Source organism: Clupea harengus, chromosome 7 (assembly GCF_900700415.2).
Source record: "Clupea harengus chromosome 7, Ch_v2.0.2, whole genome shotgun sequence".
Classification (NCBI taxonomy): Eukaryota; Metazoa; Chordata; class Actinopteri; order Clupeiformes; family Clupeidae; genus Clupea; species Clupea harengus.
Genome location: NC_045158.1, coordinates 25,593,135 through 25,611,245, shown reverse-complemented (window position 1 = coordinate 25,611,245; position 18,111 = coordinate 25,593,135). Strand labels below are relative to the sequence as shown.

The window sequence follows — 18,111 nt, the reverse complement described above, 5'->3', positions numbered from 1 at the left end:
AAGAAGCTGAAGGCCATGATGACGTGTGTGGTCGTTCATCTTCAACAAGTTTAAGCGAGTTGACTGTCTGTCTGACTGTCTGTCTGCACATCAAAGAAGAAGACAAAACACCACTTTTATTTATTTATTTATTTATTTGTATTTGAAATAAAGATGTTTAATGAGCTGCAAATAAATAGGGATATATTTACTGTTATGAAGGGTGAATGTGCCTTTATTGCCTATGACCTGGAGTCATAGTGGGTATTTTTATATCAGCCTTAGTACAGGGAAAGTAAACCTTTGAAGTGTACTCATTATTATCAAGCAAGTTTCCACTTTAGAACCGGGGCCCTATTTCCCATTCGTAGAGCTGTATGCCCGTCACACTATAGAACCGGGGCCCCATCTCCCAGTCGTAGAGCTCTATGCCAGTAACACTTTAGAACCGGGGCCCCATCTCCCAGTCGTAGAGCTCTATGCCAGTAACACTTTAGAACCGGGGCCCCATCTCCCAGTCGTAGAGCTGTATACCAGTAACAGCCTGGGTGAGAGTAACATTATTAAGAGCCTAACTTTCTATTTTGATTATTACTATATATCAGGTCGTTTAGATTGAGACCAACTAGATTGTGCCAGGAATAAATTACCTATTCAATAACAATAAGAAATGGGTGTGTAATATGATTATAATCATGCTTAACACAGACCGTTTTGGGCACTAATACAGACCTATATTAGTTGCATGCCAATGGATAACACATGATCCTTAAAATAAAGTGTTATAGATGTAATATGAGTACATGCTATATCTGTATCAGTGAATATCTGTGAATATATGAATTCTTTAAAGTGAATATCCGTATTCTTTAAAGTGAATATATGTATTCTTTAAAGTGAATATCCGAATACTTTGAAGTGAATATCTGAGTTCTTTGAAGCAAGTACCTGTGTTCTTAAAAGTGAATACCGGTGTTCTTTAAACTGAATATCCGTATTCTTTAAAGTGAGTATCTGTGTTCTCTAAAGTAAGTGCCCGTTTCTGTCTGTGCTGAGAGTCTGTGCTAGTTTCCTTCGGTGCTGAGAGCGTGTTTGATCTCCTCTCTGTCTCTTCTGAGCAAGGGCGTAAGCAGCATTTTGAGAGTGGGGGGGGACATATTTTGGTGGGGGGTCTGGGGGTTCTCCCCCTGAACATTTTGAAAGATGTAGATGCCATTTCCCGCATTCTGGTGCATTTACCATGTTTTTAGAGAGAAAATTATCTCTCTCTTTCATTGTTTTTCCTTGGCGTCGGCATGGTCTGCAATTACTGACTACTATTATGTTCTGGTAGACTGGGTAAACCCAGCCCGATCTGCAATCTTAAATACGATTGAGCTTGGTCTGGTGATAGCCAGGATAATGTTTTGGTGTAATACAGAGGACTGACTGACAACCTTGGCACTTTATTCTCCATTTAATGAGAGCAAAAGATTTAAAAGGAACATTTTAAAAGGATTTAAAAAGTCGTTAGAAAAACTAGCATGTTAGCTAACGTTAACTGTAGATTAGCTCACGGTCGTTATGGCAATAAAAAAAACCGCCAGCATTTTTTTTTGTAGCTACCTGAAAAAAAACATCCTGGTCATCGCTTTCTGCCCGAAACAGACGCCTAGGTCTGAAAACGGCCAAAAGCACAACATATTTCAGACCCAGATTAAGAAATCAACAAATGCTGTTCCACTTGTAATGGGTAAATAAAGTATGGTATTGCCTAGTGCTAGTTAAATAGCTTGCTTATCTAGCTATAATCATAATGTTTGCAGAAGGATCTTTGTGACTTAATGCTATTATAGCCAGATAATGTCTCATAAGGGTGCTTTTGGCCACTAAAGGGAAAACTTGGGCAACTGACTTACTTTCCTCTTCCTCGGAAAAAAAACATCCTTATGTCCATCTCGTCTGTGGAACAGTCGATGTCTGAAACCAAGTGCTAGCTGCTAGCGACGCTTCAATCAAAGAGTATGGGAGTTGAATCTGCATGCGTGGTGTGTAGGAAACCAGGAAAACGCGGAGTGGATTTCTATTGCTACGGGTATTCCCCCTACTTATAAAGTGGAACAGATTTGATTGTGAAGCAATGGAAAGAATGCTGGACTAGTAGACCAGTCATGCACTAATATTTTGATGGCAAATGTGTGTGTGGGGGGGGGGGGGGTCCAAACGACTTTGTTTTTAAAGTGAGGGGGACGTGACCCCCCCCCCCAAGTTATATTGTGGCGACGCCCATGTTTCCAAGAGCCCTGTGTTCTTTTGCAGGGGACCAGAGGCAAAGCAGCCTCTAAACTGAGGCCCTGTCACATTCAGCTGCTGTGATGCCAGTGAGTTGTGCTGTGTGTCGCGGTTCAGCTGCTGTGATGCCAGTGTGCTGTGCTGTGTGTAGCCATTCAGCTGCTGTGATGCCAGTGTGCTGTTCTGTGTGTCGCGGTTCAGCTGCTGTGATGCCAGTGTGCTGGTGTGTGTCGCGGTTCAGCTGCTGTGATGCCAGTGTGCTGTGATGCCAGTGTGCTGTACTGTGTGTCGTGGTTCAGCTGCTGTGATGCCAGTGTGCTGGTGAAAGCACAGGAATCAGGCTTCATTTCAAAATGAAACTCGGAGCAAAGTGAGGTTCAGCAGATTAAGAGTTTATTTGTCCACCATTGTGTTCCTCTGTGGAGCGTCTAAGGCATCTGGATCATCAGGGTCATAAGCACACTTGGTTCAAGGTTACAGGCAGGTTTGGGCTCCAGACTCGTAAGCTAACGGCATTGTTAGGGGATCGCTTAGCTTCTTTACACAAATAAAAATACACTCATTGCTTACAGAAATAAAAACAGTCCCAGTCACACACTCGTGGCTTACACAAATAAAACACACACTGCGCCAGCCTTGTGCCCATGCGCTCTCAGGACTGCTCCTGGATGGGGTCTTGCTTACGGCCATGTTGCTCATACCACATTTGGAGTTGGAGCTGTGTGTGTGTGTGTGTGTGTGTGTGTGTGTGTGTGTGTGTGTGTGTGTGTGTGTGGTGTGTGTGTATGTGGTGTGTGTGTGTTTGTGGTGCGTGTGTGTGTCTGTGGTGTGTGTGTATGTGGTGTGTGTATGCTGTGCTGTGTGTGTGTGTGTGTATGTGTCTACATGTCACACAAACACACGGATTGATCTGTGTGTGTTTGAGGTGTGTGTGTGTGTGTCACTTAGCACCTGGGGTCTGAATACATTCTCTCTACTTTTCCTTTGGTTTGGAGTCAGTCTTCTTCTCCTCCTCTTTGCTCTCTCCGTCCCCTCCTTTCTCCTCTTCACCTTCCTCCTCTTCTCCCTCCTCTTCACCTTTCTCCTCTCCTCCCTCCTCATCTCCTCCCTCCTTCTCTCCTCCCTCCTCTTCTCCCTCTACCTCCTCTTCCTCTTCGCCTGCTTCCGCTTCCTCTGCTGGGAAAAGACACACAAAGTCATTTCACCTCATTACTTGTGACTATCAGACTTAACATGATGGTGTTTGTTAGTTCACACAATAGTAATGAAATAAATATTATGGAAACACAACATGAGGTCACCTGTGGGGCAGTGAAGGAGTCTGATGTGTCAGCATCCCACTCACAGATCTGTGTATGGTGTGTGTGGTGTGTATAGTTTGTGTGGTGTGTGTATAGTGTGTATAGTGTGTGTGGTGTGTGTATAGTTTGTGTGGTGTGTGTATAGTGTGTGTGGTGTGTGTATGGTGTGTGTGTGGTGTATAGTGTGTGTGGTGTGTGTATAGTGTGTATGGTGTGTGTGGTGGTTTTTTTCACTCACTCTCTCCTTCCTCCTTCTCTTCTTCCACTTCTCCCTCCTGTTTCTCTTCTTCATCACCTTCTCCTTCCTCCTCTCCCTTCTCCTCCTCTTCCTCCTCCTCCTTTGCTGGGCTGGCCCTTGCCTTTTGGGCCGTGCTGGAGGTCAACATGTCATCGCTGAAGGAGGAGGAGCTGAGGAGGCGCGTTCCCAGCAGATAGGGGGTGCCAGATGTCAGGCTGGACTGCACAGAGAAGACGGGGCGCCCAAAGGACGGGGTGGAGGAGATGGTGTGTGAGAAGACGCTGGACATGCCCCCGACTCCGCCTACGTTGAAACGTGTCTCCTCCCCCTCCAGCAGCTTCCTGTAGGCCACACAGAGAACACTCAGAGACAGCAGACTTCTAGAACATTCACATGGAAGAATCTGCAGAGCTTCTAGGTTTTCACTGGTTGTTTAAAAGACTCATGAGGGACCTTGCATTTGTCCTGCACTGTAAGAGTTTCTATCTCCCTATGAGAGGCACTGGGACATGACTGACTTTGTCGCGTTGGAGACCACTGACCTGTAGGCGGCGATCTCAATGTCCAGAGCCATCTTGACATTCAGCAGGTCCTGGTATTCTTTCAGGTAGCGCGCCATCTCGTTCTTTATGGTCCTCAGCTCGTCCTCAAGTTGGCCGATCAAGTCCTGGTAGGGAGACAGAGGAGAGGGGGATGAACAGAGATGGAGAAGGAGACATGGCAGTAATGAGAAAGGAGAGATTAAGAGCAATAAGCTTTACACACAAATCTACTGGCTCTCTTTCAGGACCAGCTGTTTACCCCCCATATCACACACACACACACACACAAACACACACACACACACACACACATACTTATAGACACACTCACACACATATACACACAAACACATACACACATACACACACACACACACACACACACAAACACAACTGTACTGACTGTATATCAACATTTATGGCTACAGGTGAGTCACTGGCTGTCTGCAGTGGTCTCAACACTGTCAGTCTATAGTGGTTCTACCTGCATGTTTACATGTCTGCTGAGGTTATTATGCATGTGTGTGTAGTGGTTCTACCTGCATGTTTACATATCTGCTGAGGTTATTATGATTGTGTGTGTAGCGGTTCTACCTGCATGTTTACATATCTGCTGAGGTTATTATGATTGTGTGTGTAGCGGTTGCTACCTGCATGCTGGCGATCTCGTCGCTCTGCTTGTCCTCCACCTCCTGCAGCTGTCTCTCCAGCGCCTGGTTGAGGCTCTGGCAGGCCTGGATCTCCAGGTCTCGGGCTTTCAGCAGGCGCCTGAACTCGCCCGCCTCGTCTCGGGCCAGGCGGATGTCGTCCGAGTGGCGAGCCGTGCTGTCGGCCATGGAGCCGACCTTGGTGCGGTACCACTCTTCGGCGGACTGCATGTTCTGCTGAGTCAGGCGCTCGTACTGGGTCCGGATGTCCCGCAGTGCTACCGACAGGTCCGGTTTCACCACCTTCATCTCCACGGAGACCTGCGCGCTGTAGTGCAGCTGGGCCTGCAGCTCAGTGATCTCCCCCTCATGGAGCCGCTTGAGGAAGGCCAGCTCGTCCAGCAGCGCGTCCAGACGCTTCTCCTCCTCGGCCCGGCCCAGGGCTGTCTCATCCGCCCCCTTACGCACCTCCGCCAGCCGGCCCTCCGAGTCCTCACGTGCCAGCACCTCCTCTTCGTAGCGGCCCTGCAGGGCACGCAGCGCCTCTTCCAGCTGATGCCTGCGCTCCTGCGCGGCCTGCCGTTCCCCGCACGCCTCCTCCACTGCTGCGCGCAGCTGCCGCACCTCCTGCTCGTAGATGGAGCGCAGGCCGGATGGTTCCCGTGGCACTGACGTAGAACCTGCAGCTCGGACTCCAGCGCGCGGTTCTGCAGCTCTAGATGGTGCACACGCTCGATGAAGCCAGCGAAGCGGTCGTTCAGGTCCTGCAGCTGCGTCTTCTCCGCCGTGCGCACCGCCATCATCTCCGAGCTCACCTGCGCCACCTTGCTCATCTCCAAGTCGGCCGCCATGGGAGACACAGCCAGGGGGTAGTGGGGAGCGGCACGGGACATGGGAGAGGAGTAGGAGGTGAAGACGGAGCGGAGCGAGACGAGCCCCCGTAGCCTCCACCCCCCCCACCGCTGCGCACCTCCACTCTCCGGCGGTGGCTGGCCGGGAAGAAGGGATCGTAGCCGAGAGAAGCCATCGCAGAATCAAGAGATCAGACGAGAGAGACACAAGAGAGGATGAGAGAGAGAGAGAACAGGAGAGCAGTACAGTGAGACTGAGAGGAGAGCAGGGAGAGATGAACGCAGACGGCTGCTGAGAGCGTCTGTGGCTCTGGGGCTGCAGCATCGGGGCGTTTTATAGCTGCAGTCAGGATGTGACGTGACGTGACAGTGACAAGCAGTTTTTTTTCATCCACTCTGAGCGTCAGCAGCATCCCATCCACTGGGGTGTTCACTCCCACAGTTTACAAGCAGGGAGGTAGGAGAGAGAGAGAGAGAGAGAGAGAGGGAGGAGAGAAAGGGAAACAGAGAAGACGAGAGGGGAAAGGGAGGAGAGAAAGGGAAATAGAGAAGAGGAAAGAGAGAGAGAGAGGGAGGAAAAAGAGAAATGAAGGAGAGGAGAGAGGCAATAAAGAGGAAGAAGCAGAAACTGCAGGAGGTCATTGAGTCCAGCGAAGGAGTATTTGAAGTTGGAATAACCCATGATTCATGCCCTATCGAGCATTTTTATAAAACTCTTCACACAGTGGGCTTTACAGACACACACCTCAGCAAATCAGTTAACCTTTGGTGCAAAATGCACTACAACAACCAAAACACTTCATACTTCACCCAAAAGGGATTCATGCTGCCATAACTATAGCATATGCTCTCTTCCATTTAACTACTTTATCACTCAATGTACAATAAACTAAAAAACACAGACAACTTGAAGCTTTGCAAAATGCATATATTATGTGTTGCTGTATCCTCTGTTTTTGCACAGTTTAGTGTTGCATTGAAAAGAAAAGAAAAATGTATGACACCTCTAACACATAAAATATGTAATATAAAATGAAATACATTAAATATGAAATTCAGCTATATGCCTCAAGACAGCTCCATGCTACATTTTCTGTGTTGTACTATAGTACAAAAAAAGTGTGTTGTCATGACACCTACAGACAGCCATCTGGGATTGTCTTCATCAGCTCTCCATCCTGAAAAGAGCCCCTCCCCTGCACTCTATTGATTTATGGAGGGACGCAGCGGCAGGACTATAAATACAGCGGGGCAGCAATCCACCACATCTCCACCATCTCACCGCATTCTTCCACTTGCCTTCTGTTCAGGACACACCGGCACACCGAGAGCACGCACACCGGGAGCTGCACAATGGATGTCATAGGGGCTTCATCCCGCAGAAGAGTGCTCGAGACACGGGGCATCCGCGCCTCCCCATCTACCAGCCTCAGGTCGCACTCCTGGTCTCAGAGAGCCCCCGGCTCCACGTCCATGTCCTACAAAAGAACCACCAACGTGCCAGCAAGCAGGGCATACACGAGCGCGTCCGCAGCAGTGTTAGCCTCGCCAGGCAGCCTAGAGCTCTCATCCGCGGTCAATGCCGACCACGCGCGCAACAACGAGAAGGAACAGCTTCAAGGGCTGAATGACCGATTCGCCAGTTATATCGATAAAGTCCGTTATCTGGAAGAGCAGAATAATCTGCTGGAGACTGAAATTCAAGAACTCCGGCAGAGAAAGTCCACGCAGTCACAACGTAGTGATGCATTCGACCAAGAGCTGAGCGAACTCCGTTCCACGCTAGAGCAGCTGCACAGAGAGAAGGCTCAGATCATTGTTGATGCAGATAACATCGAAGAAGACATTCACCGTCTGAAAAATCGCTTTGATGATGAAGCACGCTTTAGAGAAAAAACGGAGATTGCAATCCGGGAACTGAAGAAGGAAAAAGACGACTCGGTTCTGATTAAATCGGACCTGGAGAAAAAAGTTCAGTCTCTCTTGGATGAAGCAGACTTCCTGCGCAGTAACCACGCAGTGGAGGTCGGCGAACTTCTTGCTCAGCTCCAGGAGGCGCAGGTGCCTGTGGATATGAGGGAGTTCAGTAAAACGGACATCACCTCCGCGCTCCGGGAAATCCGCGCACAACTGGACGGCCTCTCCTCACAAAACCTGCATCAAGCGGAAGAGGTGTTCCAGTGCCGCTATGCCAAACTAACGGACGCGGCAGATCAGAACAAGGACGCGATCAAATCTGCTCGGGATGAGATTGCAGATTATCGCAGGCAGCTGCAGGTGAAGAATGTCGAACTGGAGGCTCTCCATGGCACGAAGGACTCCCTGGACAGACAGCTGAATGACACTGAGGACCGGCATAACAACGACCTAGGCAGCTACCAGGTTAGTTTCGGTTGAGCGATAATTATTGTAAATTCGTCATGGTAAATATATAAATACGAGCCTGTCCCATGCAAACTCCATGCAAAAATGCAGACTGCATATAAGTATTAAAATGGCAAATGAACAAACATGCATGTAAGTGAATCATTAGGTGCCAAAGAAGATCACAATTTTCCTTCAGTTTTTGTCTTGTACATATAGGATTTCACACACAGTTAGTTTAATTAAAACAGCATGAACTTAATTAGTAAGAAGTATCTCAACATCTTTTACAGTCTTTATAACTAATGGGTCTGAATTTGGTGGCAATGTGTGTTTGTTGAAGTATTTTTGCTAAACAAGTGAAAGATTTCAGCAAATAACAAACATCCACAGAGCCTCATTGCTAGTGCCTGTACTCAGGTCTTAGCCAATGAGATGTGTTTGTGGTGAGACTCTAGCCAGTGACATGTGTTTGTGATGAGACTCTAGCAAATGACATGTGCTCGTGATGAGACTCGGACCCTGTCCTGCTCTCCTCTAACGCAACCCTTTCTTCCCTCTCCCTTCTTCCCCAGGATATGATCCATCAGCTGGACAGCGAGCTGAAGGGAATGAAGAGGGAGATGTCTCACCACCTCAGGGAATACCAGGATCTGCTCAATGTCAAGATGGCTCTGGATGCTGAGATCGCTGCCTACAGGTGAGTCAGTCTGCAGAATAATATGATATTCCATGTAGCACGTGCCACACCTGCACACAGCCATGCTCACACTTCTTGTGTCTGTGCAGGAATCTTCTGGAGGGTGAAGAGACTCGCTTTAGGGGATTTGTTGATTCATACCCAAGTCCCGCCTTTCCATACCGTCAGCCAATGACCTCCAAAGCAAAGAAAGAGGACAAACAGGCAGACCTGAACGAGGACCTGGCCGCCGTAGCGGAGGAGCTTCAGGCAGAGGGGGGTGAGGAAGAGGAGGGGGAGGAGGAAGAGCAGGAGGCTGTGGAAGAAGAGGTGGCTGCCTCCAAGCAGCCTAAAGTGAGTGCTACACCCCCTACAGGAGAGGAAGGGGAGGAGGAAGAAGAAAAAGTAGAGGGGGATAAGGAGGAGGGAGAAAAAGTAGAGGGGGATAAGGAGGAGGCAGAGGAGGGAGAGAAGGCAGATGCTGAGGAAGAGGAAGAAACCAGCAAAAGACCTAAAGATGAGGAGCAAGATGATAAAGAACAAGAGTCAGGAGAGAAAGAGAAAAAGAGTGATTCAGAAGGAGAGGAGGGAGAGGAGAAGAAGAGTGATTTAGAAGTAGAGGAGAAGAAGAGTGATTCAGAAGGAGAGGAAAAGAAGAGTGATACAAAGAAAGAGGAGAAGAAGAGTGATACAGAGAAAGAGGACAAGAAGAGTGATACAGAGAAAGAGGAGAAGAATAGTGATTCAAAAAGACAGAAGAAGAAGAGTGATACAGAGAAAGAGGAGAAAAAGAGTGATATAGAGAAAGAGGAGAAGAAAAGAGATTCAGAAGGAGAGGAGAAGAAGAGTGATTCAGAAGGAGAGAAAAAGAGTGATATAGAGAAAGAGGAGAAGAAGAGTGATTCAAAAAGACAGAAGAAGAAGAGTGATACAGAGAAAGAGGAGAAAAAGAGTGATATAAAGAAAGAGGAGACGAAGAGTGATACAGAGAAAGAGGAGAAGAAGAGTGATTCAAAAAGACAGGAGAAAAAGAGTGATACAGAGAAAGAGGATAAGAAGAGTGATTCAGAAGGAGAGGAGAAGAAGAGTGATACAGAGAAAGAGGTGACGAAGAGTGATTCAGAAGGAGAGGAGAAAAAGAGCGATATAGAGAAAGAGGAGAAGAAGAGTGATTCAGAAGGAGAGGAGAAGAAGAGTGATACAGAGAAAGAGGAGAAGAATGGTGAGACAGAGAAAGAGGCAGGGAAGGGAAAGAAGGGGATAAAGGAGGCAGCGGACGCTGAGCAGAAGCAGGAGGAGAAGGAGGAGGCAGCTATCGCCAACGGAGAACAGAAGAGTCCCGCCCAGACTGCTGAAACCCCAGGGTGGCCCAGGGTTATTCTGACCCGAAATGTAGAGACCATCACCAACGGAGAGAAGGTCGCCCCCAAGCCTGCCAAGAGCAAGGCAGCCGTGGAGGTCAAAGAGGAAAAACCCACCCCCAAGGAAGCAGCAAAGACATCTGCCCCAGCCTCTACTGCCCCAGCCTCTAAAGAGGTGAAAGAGAAGTAATAAGTAACACTACGAGTCAAAACTACTAAGACAAGCTACAGCAAGTGATTATAGCTGCATGTAATGCTGCAGATGGTTAAGGAGGAGAGATGTTTGGGCATATCTCAGGGATAGGATCTACATGAGAACAAATATGCATAAACACTATGAGTCAGTAGAGCTTTGTAAGAGAGTGAGTACTGAGTTGGTGCTATGCTGGCATGAGAAAGGTCAGCCTTTAGAGAGGGTTAGGTGAAGTTGTGTATAGAAAGAGTTAGAGCTAAAGATGAATCTAGAAGGCTCAAACTGACAGTCATGTCCCAAAGGTGCTACTCCATCAAATGTGTCCACGGTTGGCCACTGGTCCATTGTGATCCATCACTGATCCTCCAGCTGTGCTGCGCTGCGCTGCTAAAGCTTCCTGCCTTACAGGCGCCTCGTGCTGGGCGCTCTCTCAGCCATGTAACATAAGAACACAAATACTGCTGTTTACAACTCCAAAGCAATATGTCAAAACCATTGCCTCAATAAAAGCAATACAAACCTCCCAGCATCGTGTGAGCTCTCTTCTCTTCCTTTGGGTGTGGACTCCTTTCCAAAATGTCTCTCTGTGTTGGGCCTGTAGGCATGACATGTGCATCCACGTGTAGCTGTTATACATTTACTGGTGTATCTATAGATGGGTAACACTGTATTTGAAGGATGGTGTGTTAGCAATTAACGTGCAGCTGATATATGTCTGTATCAGTGCCCAATAAGGCCTGCGGTAAGCATGATTAATCACCTGTATTCACCAAGTTATTATTCTTATTGAATAAGTCATTTATTCCTGGCATATCCTTAATAACAACCTAGTTGGTAACTGATTTATAGTAACAAACTAAAATACAAAGTGTATAGCATCTTAATATACTGTATGAATATGTTACTTATAGTGGCAACAGAGTTGTTGAATAAGTATTCCTACTGGCAAACTTCACACCATGACAACTTGAAGACAATGAGCACACTTCAAAAGCAGTTATACCTCAATAATAACTACTGACTCACCGAGAGAGAGTTCATGCCGGGAAATATCAATGACGATGAATATCGATGACGTCGATGCTGAAAATGCGTCAACATCAATATTTTAAACCGATGCATCTTTTTTTAATTTCATGAATTTACCTTTTCTATTTCTAAAACGCTTCAATTCATTATAACAAATGTTCTTCTTCAATATCACTACGTAATTGCTGCGTGCATGACGTCAGTCGTTTTTGGCTCCAGTCAACACTCCAGTTTAAAAAAAGCATGGCGGCTGCAGCAGAGTCTGACTTGGTTGCGAAAGAGGTTCAGTGGAAACGTTTCCAAAGACCCAAGGCTTCGAAAGTATGGGAGTACTTCAAATTATCACAAAACAATAAGGTGGTTTGCATGCCCATTTTCTGGCACCGTCAACCAACGTAGAATAAGCCCAGATTCTAGCCTAAACATTTTCTCAAACACTTATACAAGGGAAATTTTAAGGTAGCAGGCATTTATTTTAGGCACATTTCTTTGTGTGGGGAACATTGTTGGGCAAGTTACTTAATAAAAGTAATCAGGTATAGTTACTGATTACTTTATCTAAATTGTAATCAGATTACTTTACTGATTACTCCGATGACATAAAAAGGAAGGGTAAGAATTCTCATTTCCGACCTGGAAGCTTTGAAGTTCTCGTTCACCTCTGCTTCAGTGGTGTCGGTTTTGGATGAATTGCTACGCAACACCTGAAACTTTAAAGTTCTGATTTTGAGAAATTAAACTTTGCAGATAAAGTTGTGTTTCCTGCTTGCTATGGTTATCTAGTTGCTATGCCAGCTAGCTAAGGAAACTTTTAATAACCTTAGCTAAACGATTTAAATGTAAGAGTTCCGTTTGCATGAAATGATATCTAGTTATCTAACTGATGTTATAGTCTCCTCGATTTAACTTATAACATTATAATGGGAAAAGGTAGAAAACCTCAGGGTGCCTATGCAACTTCGCATGAACGAGTTCATATTCATTAGTTCATATTCACACATATTAACACGAGTTCATCACAAGCTAGCAGCTGCCAACTGAAAGGGAGCAGACAGGCACGTAAAAGTAACTGAAGTAACGGCTTTTTTATTAGGTCAGTAACTGTAATCTGATTACCGAAAACTCGTCACTTCGTTTCTGGATAAAGTAATCTGATTACAGTAATCCGTTACTTTGTAATCCGTTACTCCCAACACTGGTGGAATTACATAAATACAATAGATAACGTTTGAATAATTGTGATCAATAAAATTAAAGATGTAAGTCAAAGGAACATAGGGAATATTACTGTTAAATAATTGTGATGTATTTGTTTTTCTCCTCTCTTTCTCTCTTGCTCTCAGTAAAAGGCAAAGCCACGTGAATTAATTCCTGCAACAGAAGGATTGCTAACCACAATTTGCAGCAGCTCTTACTGATAGTGTCCTCAGTCAACATGATCATCAAAGACATGAGACCCCTGTCAATGGTAGAAGATGAGGGTTTCCGTGCTATGGTTGAAACACTCCAACCAGGCTACATTCTCCCTAAAAGAACATACTTCACCAACATGATGGAGAAGAAATATGAGGACGAATTCCAGAAAGTCAATCTTGCCCTCTCCTCATCCAGTTCCATGGTCAGTTGATCAGCACTTCAGTATGGGGCTGTGTAGAACGACAGACTTTAGAAAAATTTCCAGTCTTTTTGTATTGCCTGCATGTTGCTGTTGCAGCTGGGCAGTTAGCTGCATTGGCTAAGTGAGCATCTGATCCACATCGATAGCAAGTTCTCTTTCTACTTTGATTGACAGGAGCATTGGCGCCAGTAAAATGTCTCCTTTCCCCTCTCCCCCTTCTGTTTGAAGTGTGCTGCACCGCTTGTACTGGACCACGTGCGTATCAGTATTCGCTTTGGCTTGGTGTACAGCAAACTCGATTTGATTAGCCAACGTTAAAGAACATAGGTACTCGCTTCAAAGAACACAGATATTCACTTCAAAAGAACACAGCTATTCACTTCAAAATAATACGGATATTGACTTTAAAGAATACGGATATTCACTTTAAAGAATTCATATATTCACAGATATTCACAGATACAGATACAGTATGTACTCATATTACATCTATAACACTTTATTTTAAGTATCATGTGTTATCCATGTGTTAAGCATGAATAATCAGTTATTACACATGTATTCACCAATTTCTCATTCTTATTGAATAGGTCATTTATTCCTGGCATATCCCTAATAACAACGTGGTTGGTGTCAATCTAAACTTACTGATATATAGCTACAATTAAAATAAAAAGTTTATAGCCTCCTGATATGCTGTATAGTGGCAGGATAGTGAATACAGGTGATTAATCATGCTTGCCGCAGGCCTTATTGAGCACTGATACAGACATATATCAGCTGCATGTTAATTGCTAACACACCATCCTTCAAATACAGTGTTACCCATCTATAGATCTATAACCCTAGAGTCCACACCCAAAGGAAGAGAAGAGAGCTCACACGATGCTGGGAGGTTTGTATTGCTTTTATTGAGGCAATGGTTTTGACATATTGCTTTGGAGTTGTAAACAGCAGTATTTGTGTTCTTATGTTACATGGCTGAGAGAGCGCCCAGCACGAGGCGCCTGTAAGGCAGGAAGCTTTAGCAGCGCAGCACAGCACAGCTGGAGGATCAGTGATGGATCACAATGGACCAGTGGCCAACCGTGGACACATTTGATGGAGTAGCACCTTTGGGACATGACTGTCAGTTTGAGCCTTCTAGATTCATCTTTAGCTCTAGCTGTTTCTATACACATCTTCACCTCACCCTCTCTAAAGGCTGACCTTTCTCATGCCAGCATAGCACCAACTCAGTACTCACTCTCTTCCGAAGCTCTACTGTCTCATAGTGTTTATGCATATTTGTTCTCATGTAGATCCTATCCCTGACATATGCCCAAACATCTCTCCTTCTTAACCATCTGCAGCATTACATGCAGCTATAATCACTTGCTGTAGCTTGTCTTAGTAGTTTTGACTCGTAGTGTTACTTATTACTTCTCTTTCACCTCTTTAGAGGCTGGGGCAGTAGAGGCTGGGGCAGATGTCTTGGCTGCTTCCTTGGGGGTGGGTTTTGCCTCTTTGACCTCAACGGCTGCTTTGCTCTTGGCAGGCTTGGAGGCGACCTTCTCTCCGTTGGTGATGGTCTCTACGGTTTGGGTCAGAACCACCTCCTCCTTTGGGCTTCCAGCTGTCTGGGTGGGACTCTTCTGTTCTCCGTTAGTGACAGCTGCCTCCTCCTCCTTCTCCTTCTCCTCCTTCTTCTGCTCAGCGTCTGCTGCCTCCTTTATCCCCTTCTTTCCCTTCCCTGCCACTTTCTCTGTCTCACCATTCTTCTCCTCTCCTTCTGAATCACTCTTCTTCTCTTTCTCTATATCACTCTTCTTCTCCTCACCTTCTGAATCACTCTTCTTCTCTTTCTCTATATCACTCTTCTTCTCCTCTCCTTCTGAATCACTCTTCCTTTCCACTTTCTCTACATCACTCTTCTTCTCCTCTACTTTTGAATCACTCTTCTTCTCCTTTTTCTCTGTATCTGTCTTCTTCTCCTCTCCTTCTGAATCACTCTTCTTCTCCTCTTTCTCTGTATCACTCTTCTTCTCCTCTTTCTTTACATCACTCTTCTTCTCCTCTCTTTCTGAATCACTCTTCTTCTCCTCTTTCTCTGTATCACTCTTCTTCTCCTCTCCTTCTGAATCACTCTTCTTCTCCTTTTTCTCTGTATCTCTCTTCTTTTCCTCTCCTTCTGAATCACTCTTCCTTTCCTCTTTCTCTACATCACTCTTCTTCTCCTCTCTTTCTGAATCACTCTTCTTCTCCTCTTTCTCTGTATCACTCTTCTTCTCCTCTCCTTCTGAATCACTCTTCTTCTCCTCTTTCTCTGTATCACTCTTCTTCTCCTTTTTCTCTGTATCACTCTTCTTCTCCTCTCCTTCTGAATCACTCTTCATCTCCTCTTTCTCTGAATCACTCCTTTTCTCTTTCTCTCCTGACTCTTGTACTTTATCATCCTGCTCCTCATCTTTAGATCCTTTGCTTGTTTCTTCCTCTTCCTCAGCATCTGCCTTCTCTTCCTCCTCATCTGCCTTCTCTTCCTCTACCCCCTCTTCTTCCTGCTTCTCCTCTCCTTCCTGTTGTTCAGTCTCAGTCTTATGGGCTTTGGAACTGGTCAGTTCTGTTTCCTCAATCTCTGACTCTTCCTCCTCTGCCTCCTCCTCATCACCATCCTCCTCCTCTCCTGTAGGGGGTGTAGCACTCACTTTAGGCTGCTTGGAGGCAGCCACCTCTTCTTCCACAGCCTCCTGCTCTTCCTCATCCCCCTCCTCTTCCTCACCCCCCTCTGCCTGAAGCTCCTCTGTTACGGCGGCCAGGTCCTCGTTCAGGTCTGCCTGTTTGTCCTCTTTCTTTGCTTTGGAGGTCATTGGCTGGCGGTATGGGAAGGCGGGACTTGGGTAGGAATCAACAAAACCCCTAAAGCGAGTCTCTTCACCCTCCAGAAGATTCCTGCACAGACACAAGAAGTGTGAGCATGGCTGTGTGCACATGTGGCACGCGCTACATGGAATATCATATTATTCTGCAGACTGACTCACCTGTAGGCAGCGATCTCAGCATCCAGAGCCATCTTGACATTGAGCAGATCCTGGTATTCCCTGAGGTGGTGAGACATCTCCCTCTTCATTCCCTTCAGCTCGCTGTCCAGCTGATGGATCATCTCCTGGGGAAGAAGGGAGAGGGAAGAAGGGGCTGCGTTACAGGAGAGCAGGACAGGGTCCGAGTCTCATCACAAACACATGTCATTGGCTAAGACCTGAGTACAGGCACTAGCAATGAGGCTCTGTGGATGTTTGTTATTTGCTGAAATCTCACACTTGGCCACCAAATTCAGACCCATTAGTTAAAAAGACTGTAAAAGATATTGAGATACTTCTTACTAATGATGTTTATCCTGTTTTAATTTTTTCTAAACTAACTGTGTGTGAAATCCTATGTGTACAAAAACTGAGTGATATGTGTACAAAGACAAAAACTGAAGGAAAATTGTGATCTTCTTTGGGCACCTAATGATTCATAAACATGTTTGTTAATTTGTCCATTTTCATACTTATATGAAGTCTGCATTTTTGCATGGAGCTTGCATGGAACAGGACCGTATTTATATATTTACCATGATGAATTTACAATAATTATCACTCAACCAAACTAACCTGGTAGCTGCCTAGGTCGTTGCTATGCCGGTCTTCAGTGTCATTCAGCTGTCTGTCCAGGGAGTCCTTCGTGCCATGGAGAGCCTCCAGTTCGACATTCTTCACCTGCAACTGCCGGCGATAATCTGCAATCTCATCCCGAACAGATTTGATCGCGTCCTTGTTCTGATCTGCTGCGTCCGAAAGTTTGGCATAGCGGCACTGGAACACCTCCTCCGCTTGATGCAGGTTTTGTGAGGAGAAGCCGTCCAGTTGCGCGCGGATTTCCCGGAGCGCGGAGGTGATGTCCGTTTTACTGAACTCCCTCATATCCACAGGCACCTGCGCCTCCTGGAGCTGAGCAAGAAGTTCGCTGACCTCCACTGCGTGGTTACTGCGCAGGAAGTCTGCTTCATCCAAGAGAGACTGAACTTTTTTCTCCAGGTCCGATTTAATCAGAACCGAGTCGTCTTTTTCCTTCTTCAGTTCCCGGATTGCAATCTCCGTTTTTTCTCTAAGGCGTGCTTCATCCTCATAGCGATTTTTCAGACGGTGAATGTCTTCCTCGATGTTATCTGCATCAACAATGATCTGAACCTTCTCTCTGTGCAGCTGCTCTAGCGTGGAACGGAGTTCGCTCAGCTCTTGGTCGAATGCATCACTATATTGTGACTGCGTGAACTTCCTCTGCCGGAGTTCTTGAATTTCAGTCTCCAGCAGTTTATTCTGCTCTTCCAGATAACGGACTTTATCGATATAACTGGCGAATCGGTCATTCAGCCCTTGAAGCTGTTCCTTCTCGTTGTTGCGCGCATGGTCGGCATTGGCCGCGGATGAGAGCTCTAGGCTGCCTGGCGTGGCTAACACTGCTGCGGACGCGCTCGTGTATGCCCTGCTTGCTGGCACGTTGGTGGTTCTTTTGTAGGACATGGACGTGGAGCCGGGGGCTCTCTGAGACCAGGAGTGCGACCTGAGGCTGGCAGATGGGGAGGCGCGGATGCCCCGTGTCTCGAGCACTCTTCTGCGGGATGAAGCCCCTATGACATCCATTGTGCAGCTCCCGGTGTGCGTGCTCTCGGTGTGCCGGTGTGTCCTGAACAGAAGGCAAGTGGAAGACTGCGGTGATTGTGGAGATTGTGGTGGACTGGTGCTCCGCTGTATTTATAGTCCTGCCGCTGCGTCCCTTCATAAATCAATATAGTGCAGGGGAGGGGCTCTTTTCAGGATGGAGAGCTGATGAAGACAATCCCAGATGGCTCTCTGTTAATTTGTGAATGGGAAACAACTATAGTCATCTCAAAACATTTCATCCTTTCACCTGTTACAAAATGTGTATTTCATTGAGAATGCAAAAGTATGAAAACACAAAACTCTTCAAACACATTTATTTCAGAGTTACTTCAGGAAATTGAAGCGTCCATGGCAAA

The 18,111-nt window shown here is 46.2% G+C and overlaps 2 protein-coding genes and 1 pseudogene across 2 annotated transcripts; 1 reads left to right on the top strand and 2 right to left on the bottom strand.

Annotated features, from left to right (window-relative positions):
- Nucleotides 1–3,132: 3,132 nt before the first annotated feature.
- Nucleotides 3,133–6,312, bottom strand: LOC116221137 (annotated as a pseudogene).
- An 814-nt stretch (nucleotides 6,313–7,126) lies between these two features.
- LOC105904065 (neurofilament medium) lies at nucleotides 7,127–11,052 on the top strand. The gene is made up of 5 exons (XM_031569880.2): nucleotides 7,127–8,211; nucleotides 8,769–8,893; nucleotides 8,983–10,060; nucleotides 10,160–10,419; nucleotides 11,028–11,052. Exons 1-5 carry the CDS (start codon nucleotides 7,183–7,185, stop codon nucleotides 11,050–11,052), a joined length of 2,517 nt encoding a protein of 838 aa, XP_031425740.1. The 5' UTR covers nucleotides 7,127–7,182.
- A 3,439-nt stretch (nucleotides 11,053–14,491) lies between these two features.
- LOC116220959 (neurofilament medium polypeptide-like) lies at nucleotides 14,492–17,809 on the bottom strand. Its single transcript, XM_031569879.1, has 5 exons — nucleotides 16,706–17,809; nucleotides 16,091–16,215; nucleotides 15,599–16,001; nucleotides 15,091–15,451; nucleotides 14,492–14,775 (listed from the first exon to the last, which is right to left on the bottom strand). Exons 1-5 carry the CDS (start codon nucleotides 17,732–17,734, stop codon nucleotides 14,492–14,494), a joined length of 2,202 nt encoding a protein of 733 aa, XP_031425739.1. The 5' UTR covers nucleotides 17,735–17,809.
- Between the last annotated feature and the right edge of the window lie 302 nt (nucleotides 17,810–18,111).

Coding starts and splice junctions, on each gene's coding strand:
- LOC105904065 (XM_031569880.2), top strand. CDS start 7,183: ATGGATGTCATAGGGGCTTCATCCCGCAGAAGAGTGCTCGAGACACGG. Junction 8,894..8,982: donor GCTGAGATCGCTGCCTACAG/GTGAGTCAGTCT, acceptor GTGTCTGTGCAG/GAATCTTCTGGAGGGTGAAG. Junction 10,061..10,159: donor GTGATTCAGAAGGAGAGGAG/AAGAAGAGTGAT, acceptor GACGCTGAGCAG/AAGCAGGAGGAGAAGGAGGA.
- LOC116220959 (XM_031569879.1), bottom strand. CDS start 17,734: ATGGATGTCATAGGGGCTTCATCCCGCAGAAGAGTGCTCGAGACACGG. Junction 16,216..16,705: donor ACGACCTAGGCAGCTACCAG/GTTAGTTTGGTT, acceptor CTTCTTCCCCAG/GAGATGATCCATCAGCTGGA. Junction 16,002..16,090: donor GCTGAGATCGCTGCCTACAG/GTGAGTCAGTCT, acceptor GTGTCTGTGCAG/GAATCTTCTGGAGGGTGAAG.